The sequence below is a fragment of the Hemicordylus capensis genome, chromosome 3 (genome assembly GCF_027244095.1).
Source record: "Hemicordylus capensis ecotype Gifberg chromosome 3, rHemCap1.1.pri, whole genome shotgun sequence".
NCBI lineage: Eukaryota > Metazoa > Chordata > Lepidosauria > Squamata > Cordylidae > Hemicordylus > Hemicordylus capensis.
In genome coordinates this window covers 139,354,173-139,361,441 of record NC_069659.1, presented here as the reverse complement: position 1 = coordinate 139,361,441, position 7,269 = coordinate 139,354,173, and the positions used below count along the sequence as shown (strand labels likewise).

The 7,269-nt window shown below is 41.4% G+C and overlaps 1 protein-coding gene across 2 annotated transcripts in view; it reads right to left on the bottom strand.

Annotated features, from left to right (window-relative positions):
* Positions 1 to 487: 487 nt before the first annotated feature.
* Positions 488 to 7,269, bottom strand: part of SH3RF3 (SH3 domain containing ring finger 3) — a 334,223-nt gene continuing 327,441 nt past the window's right edge. For both annotated transcript variants that reach the window (XM_053307321.1, XM_053307322.1), the window contains one exon: positions 488 to 5,036. In XM_053307321.1, coding sequence (XP_053163296.1) covers positions 4,868 to 5,036 — 169 coding nt within the window. In that variant the 3' untranslated portion in view covers positions 488 to 4,867. The remainder of the gene's footprint in view (positions 5,037 to 7,269) is intronic.

The window sequence follows — 7,269 nt, the reverse complement described above, 5'->3', positions numbered from 1 at the left end:
ACTACTGCAATTTTGCTTCTAGTTCTTTTTGGGTTTGCAAAATAATTGAAGGGATTATTTGCATACTTCTTGCTACTGAACATTTTAGCTACTGACTGATTCCTTCATAGCATATGGCCTATACCCGAGTCCTAAATATCTGTGCATGAGTATCTGCCTGCAGTGGTGGTGTCATCAGAAATGAGTCTGATCAATCTCCTTGCTGCTTCAGCAAGTCTTAAGACTGGGTCACTAGTTCAGTAGCATTAAAATTAGAAAATCCAAATATAATGATTCTGCATTTTGAGCGAGTGGTGGTCTTTATTTCTGGCACTTGTCTGTATCATAGGACAAGAACAGCATAACATATGCAGCACAAAGTTATATATTTCACTTTTATGGCATTGTTTTGGGTGACGTCTCTAGTATTTGTTGCCGGCACAAGGCCAAGCACACCTGGCTAAAAATATTCTTGCACCTTAAAAAAACAAAGTTCAGATGTCACCAGTTGACTTATTACAGTTTTATTTTCTTGCATCCTATTTATTGCACCTTGAAGTTCCTGGTAGCTGGAAATTTCTATTGCCTGAGATATTTTATTATGTAGCTTGACCAAGAATAGCAAACCAAACATTGTTCAGAATGATACATTTCTACAGTAACAAATCACATGTTGAAAGTGGTAATTACAGCCATCTTCTCTCTGAAGTTAAGACAGAGAGAAAGAAAAACTTCCAATGTTCTGTGCTTGTGGAAACCTGCAGTGTTCTTTTTATTGCCATGTAGAAGTCAATTAAAATGAATCCTCTTGGAAAAGCTCCCAAATCTTCAGTAATGATCACTGTCTAGACAGAAAAGTGTGCTTTGAAGAGGCTTCTGATACAATCTGTTTGTGTGTGATGGACTGGCCATTGTATCTAACAACATCCCATAAGATCACACATACACACACACCCCGCAAATCTGGTTGCATGTAGCAAGCAGGAAAAGGATTTGATCTTCAGAAATCTGTTATGCTACAATGTGATACAGAATACACAGAGTACTATCTTTTAATACAACAGTTGGAGTATGGAGTATGTAAGCATGTGTGTTTACCAGGAGAGGTTTATTCAATAAAAGATAATGGATTTGAGCCAAAGGTTCCCTTCTCCATGCAGAAGACATCATAAGAACACAAGGATGGTCCTGCTGGATTAGGCTCAAAGCCTATCTAGTCAAGCATCCTGTTAAACACAGTGGCCCACCAGATGTCTCTGAGAAGCCCAAAGGGAAAAGGTGGGGGCATGCCCTCTCTCCTGCTGTTGTTCCTCTGCAGGTATTTAGAGGTATCTTGCTGCTGAGGCTGAGGTTAGTCTGATTAGCCATCAGACTAGTAACCATTGATATACCTGTCCTCCATGAATTTGTCTAAGCCCCTTTTAAAGCCATCCAAGCTAGTGGCCATCACTGCCACATCCTGTGGCAGACAATCCTATAGATTATGTACTGTGTGAAAAAGTACTTCCTTTTGTTGTTCTTAAATTTCCCAGTCTTCAGTTTCATGTGATGACCACTGGTCCTAGTGTTGTGAGAGAGGGAGAAAATTTTCTCTCTTTCCACTCTCTCAACTCCATACATAATTTTATACACCTCTATCATGTCTCCCTGTAGTCACCTCTTTTCCAAACTAAAACCCCCCAGATACAGTAGCCTTGTCTCATAAGGAAGGTGCTCCAGGCCCTTGGTTGCCCTCTTCTGCACCTTTTCTAGTTCTACAATGTTCTCCTTAAAATACGGTGACCAAAATTGTATGCAGTACTCCAAATGTGGCCACACCATAGAGTTGTATAAGGGTATTATAAGGGCATTATAATATAATACTAATATTATAACCCCAACCCCATTTCTAATGATCCCTAGCTTGGAATTGGCCTATTTCACAGCTTCCTCACACTGAGTCAACGAGCTGTCCGCCACGACCCCAAGATCTCTCTCCTGGTCAATCACTGACAGGTCAGGCCCCATCAGTGTATATATAAAATTGGGCATTTTTGCCCCAATATGCACCACTTTACACTTGCTTGCACTGTATAACTCTTTACACTCTTCTGCCTTCGAGAAGGAGGTACAGGGTGATAAAAGCCAGGACCAGCCGCTTGAGAAATAGTTTCTATCCAAAAGCGGTGTTAGCTCTGAACGCAGCAAAATACAGTTTCTGATGGGGTTTTTGTTTTCAGTTTTTTAGAGGTTTTGTAAGAGCAATGCGTATATGGGTGGGGGGGGCGGTATATTGGGATATATTTAGTTATTTCTTGTTAGGTCCTGTAGAGGTTGCTGTAGATTCTTTCAATCTCGTTGTTCTGTACAGGACAATGACAATAAAGATTTATCGTATTATCGTATAACATTTGCCATTTTATCGCCCATTCACCCAATTTGGTGAGACCCTTTTTGGAGATCCCTATAATCTGTTTTGGATTTCACTACCCTAAATAGTTTAGTGTCATCTGAAAATCTGTCCATATTGCTACCAACCCCAACTTTTAGATCATTTATGAACAAGTTAAAGAGCACTGGTCCCAGTACTGATCCCTGGGGGACCCCACTTCTTATTTCCCTCCATTGTGAAGACCGTCCATTTACTTCTACTCTCTGTTTCCTGTCCTTCAACCAGTTACCAATCCACACATGAACCTGTCCCCTTATCCCATGACTGCTAAGTTTCCTCAAGAGCCTCTAGTGGGGAACTCTGTCAAAAGCTTTTTGGAAGTCCAAGTATACTGTGTCAACCAGATCACCTTTATCCACATGCATGTTGACACTTTCAAATAACTCCAAAAGGCTAGTGAGGCAAGACTTGCCCTTGCAGATGCTGGTTCTCCTTCAGCAAAGCCTGTTCTTCTATATGTTTAACAATTTTGTGCTTAAGTATGCTTTCCATCAATTTACTTGGCACAGATTAAGCTAACTGGCCTGCAGTATACATTCCAACTGAGCTTCTATTATTGTGGTTTTAAAGAGGTTCTATGCTTTCTGGAGTGATATGACTCTCCGGACTTTCCCTTTCAGCTTCCTGTTTACCAGTCCCTTGTGACCAGTCATTTACCAGTCATTTGTGAGAAGTTTCCTCCTCTGACATCCAACAACATCTGTTCATGGAGGGACTGTTTTACATCTCGTGCTGAAACACTGCACAAGAAGAGTGAAACTAAATCCACAGATATTCTTGTTTGACTGGAAGCATGAGAACAACTACAGAACCTCCCTATTCTAGCACTATGTGATATTTTGAACAAGCATTTGCAGAATGGCACTAGTGGCTAGTTTCACTGAGCTCATGCTTCTTTGGATCCAACCCAATTGGGTCTTTCTTGCTCTTGGGGATGGGCATAGCCCACAACAGTTGTTGATCAGAATCCAGGGATTCTTTTCTACATACAGAGCAAATATTTTCCTTGTGCAACCAACTTTCACGAGAGAAGTCAAGATGCCTCCTTCCAGAGCACTCCTTCCTTACTCAGAAGCCAGTGTCACACAATTAACTGTGCTTGTACAGGGCCTGCACATCCATATGCAGAACTGCACTGCTAGTATTATCTTTTCCTCATGTGATCCTCTCTCTGGACCCTGGCCCAGAATCACCTTCAGCACTATATGGCAACAGTAAGATCTCTTGCATGTTTAATAAAGATGGTAACAGTTATTTCTGGTATGCTAAACCAAATCTGAACTGTCTTTAAAAAAAAGTAGTGCCATATGTTTGCAAAAGAAGAATTTCCTTATCTATATGGAATATGCAATGTATAATGTTTGTTGCATTAGAAAAACATATTTTACAAAAAAGCTTTCCTATCTGAAATACCAAAAAAATAAAGCAACGATAAACATTAGAATGCTGCAAGAAAGTTGGGTAAAAAGACTTCTCAGCTAACCAAAACGTCATAGAAACTCCTAGCTGTCAAGGGTCAGTCCAGTATATCACATTTGTGGCTCTCCAAATAACATGTTTGATCACTGATGGAACTGAAGGGCTATTCACAAACCTTTTGGACATGTGGTGGCCATAGAAAAAGCATGTGGCACCCTTTTGTCTGAGCTGAACGAATCATGTGACACACATAGCATTCCTTTTCAGAACATGTTGAGAAGCAATGGGAAAGTCCTCTTCCCAGTATTGAAAGTTGAATTCTATGTATGGCAGCAGATGTACATGATTAATGCATCTCAGGCTGGCAGTTGCCAGCTCCAAGCTTTTCCTATGGCCACCGTGCACCCAAGATGTAAGAGCAGGCTCTGACTGGTCTTCTCATGAAGAATATTTTTGAGGCATATAAAAAAGAATGACAGTAATGTCTTGGGCTCCTAATTCTGGCTGGCTGGACAATGTGCAACTTTAATTGGGTATTATTTCCTCCATATGCTCCCTTCTTCCCATATGGGGAAACAAATATGTTCATTGTTCAAGGGTTTCTTTGTTCCCCTCTTGAAATTCAATCCCTCTTGCATAGGCCAGTAATAAGAACACTGCAGCTCTGACAAATAAATTACAGCAATATAACAAGTTTCTTAATTTTTTAAAACATATTTTCTCTATCATTTACACAAAGTATAGCGGCTGGATTTTCGCTTAGATACAACTCGAACTGTGTCCTCTCTGTCTTTGATTCCAAGTGGAAGGCACTACTCCAACATACTGCTGTATGCGCTGTACCTGGGTTCGAAAGCACAGCAAGAGACCTCGTCTCCAGGGCCAAATATCAAAGAGCCCGGGGAGTCTTTGGAAAGAATAATTACAGTTCTTATTATGGCAGTGGATATTAGGAACAGTTCCCTTTGCTGTTGCTTTTTGTGCTATGGAATTTCCTCTGAAAGGTCCCTGGAGTCCAGAAAGTACAGGATGCAACCCTCAGAAGCTCTCCACAAAGCTTCCAGGGAAAAGGCCTGACCTGCCATTTCTCTGTAATGTCCCTTTGTACCAGCCATCTTCTCTTTTCTTGTGGACAAACACAATGTCACCTTCCTTCAGTTCAATCTCAGCTTCGCTTTGCGGGGGATATGGAACCACAACGCGATACCTTTCAAGACAAAAGCACAGACCTTATTGCAGATGACTGGGGATCCATTCATATGCACCTGGGCAACCTGACTGCTGTCTATTTGAGTATGCTCAGACATTTACAGCACAGTGGTAACCTCTGGAACCAGCAACCATGTGAGTTGGCCAGGGGATGTGCAAAGTTCCCATGCAGCATATTTACTTGATGTGTTTTACTGCACATCAAATAAAAGCCACTGGCTGACATCTTAACGAAGTGCATGTGTCAGGAGGCTCTGCAGGAGTGCACCAGGAGCCCACATGCCACTCCTACAGCCCTGTCTGTTGCACAAGGGGGTAGAGACATCTGAGCACTGCTCAAGTTCTGGAAGTGCTCTATAGGATTGGAAACACATCACTGAGAGTCAGCAATATGTGTCTGATCTTACAGAACGCTTCCAGTGCACAAGTAGTGCTCAGAAGTCCTACCTTCTTGCGGGAAGACCTTGGGGAGATCTGTATGGACTCCTGGTGTGCCCCCATAGAGTCTCTTTACACATGTACTTTGTTAATTAAGGTGGCAGCCACTGGCTAATCTTATTTATTATACTCCTTATTCTGTTAGAAAGCTCAGAATGGTTCCAAGTGTGGTCTTGCATCTGGTCAGTGAGGAGGTCCATTGTGCTAGCTTAGTTTCAACAATGTTCAGCATGCGGCGCAGGGGTGGATTAAGCTCTTTGCTGCCCATAGGCAAAAAGGATTTTGCCACCCTTTTACCTTAAACAAAAAAGGTTTGCCTTTAAAAAAAAAAAAGGTAAGGGGGGGATTTCTCCTTGCCCACTCCATCCTTGTTGCAGTCGCCACTGCCCAGAGAGGGGTGGCAAAATTTGACATAGTCATGAAGAATACATATTAGTGTTCATGAGCCATCCAAAATCAATTGGTCATCTTCTCCCTTCCCCAGTAAATCTAATTGCCATTTCTTTCATGTGGGCATAAGCAAGTAATTGAGGCTGAAATGTGAGCTGCTGGCTGCCTATGGAGAAACAGTCTACCCTACTGTCATTGGCAGAGCTGCTCCATTTTCTTTAGGAAGCATTGCCAATTTCAGCCATTATGCTAATGAATGTCCACATTATTTTAGACATGCGGCTCCAGTACTGACTAATTATATTATTAGATTAGAGTAATTTTAGCTAAAATGATGCCAGATTTCAAAACTTGTAACTGCGTATGGATGTGCATTATGAAACATACACAAATAGGTATAGTTTATTGAACCACATCATGTTGGCACCAAGCTTTCAAATTATTCAGAAGGCCTCAAATTATGCACATTCCAGTGGCAAAAATTCTCCACAAGAAGAACTCAGGTTCTCAAGCTGTTTTATAAATGACAGAAAAATCAGACTTCCTAACAATTTCCCCCATGAGGAATGATTTTCATTTCCAAATGGTGAAACTTAAAAGGATATATATGAACAGGCATGAATACCGACACAAGCATACATTACTGCTATTATTATTATTATTGGGTCAGCTTAGACTTTATGTTCAAGCCAACCTTACCCACACACGCAATTAGGGATCTGTTTGCTCACATCCTGCTTCTCCCCCGGCACACTGTTCCTCTTCTCATAATTGCATGTGTGTGTGTGTGTGTGTGTGTGTGTGTGTGTGTGTGTGTCTGCAGCGGGGTGGGAGTGGAATTAATCCAAGCCCCCTCACTACACTTTAAAATACTACACTTTAGAACACTGATTTTCAAGAAAAACACTCCAAGCAGTTTACATAGCAAAAAGAATCAGAAAAGGGGCTCACAATCTAAAAAGACACAAGAGAGACACAAGTGAAGACTCACTGGAAAAGAGACTGCTTTACATACTCCGCAGTGCGTTGCCCATGGAAGAGTGGGGTGAATTTGCTGGCTCCACCTGAGTTCAAACTGTGTATTTGCTTTTAACTGAGCATGCAGAGGCTCCGTCACTACTAACAACTGCATCATCACTGCAGTGACAAGCCTCCATTGGGAATAATGGTAAAAAATTTAACTGGACTGAAGCAGCAAGTATTAAATTTTGCTGGCAGGGAAGTTTTGAGGGCTTAATTAAAAGGTTGCTTTATTTCTTTGCCACCTGTACACTTAAAGTGTGATGGTTCCAAATAAAGCACATATAATGTGGTAATGTGGGAGGGATACACACTGGAGAATTGTGATTTAGAGGTGTCTGTCTTTCCATCATATTTTGTGTGCATAAGCATCAAAACACAGT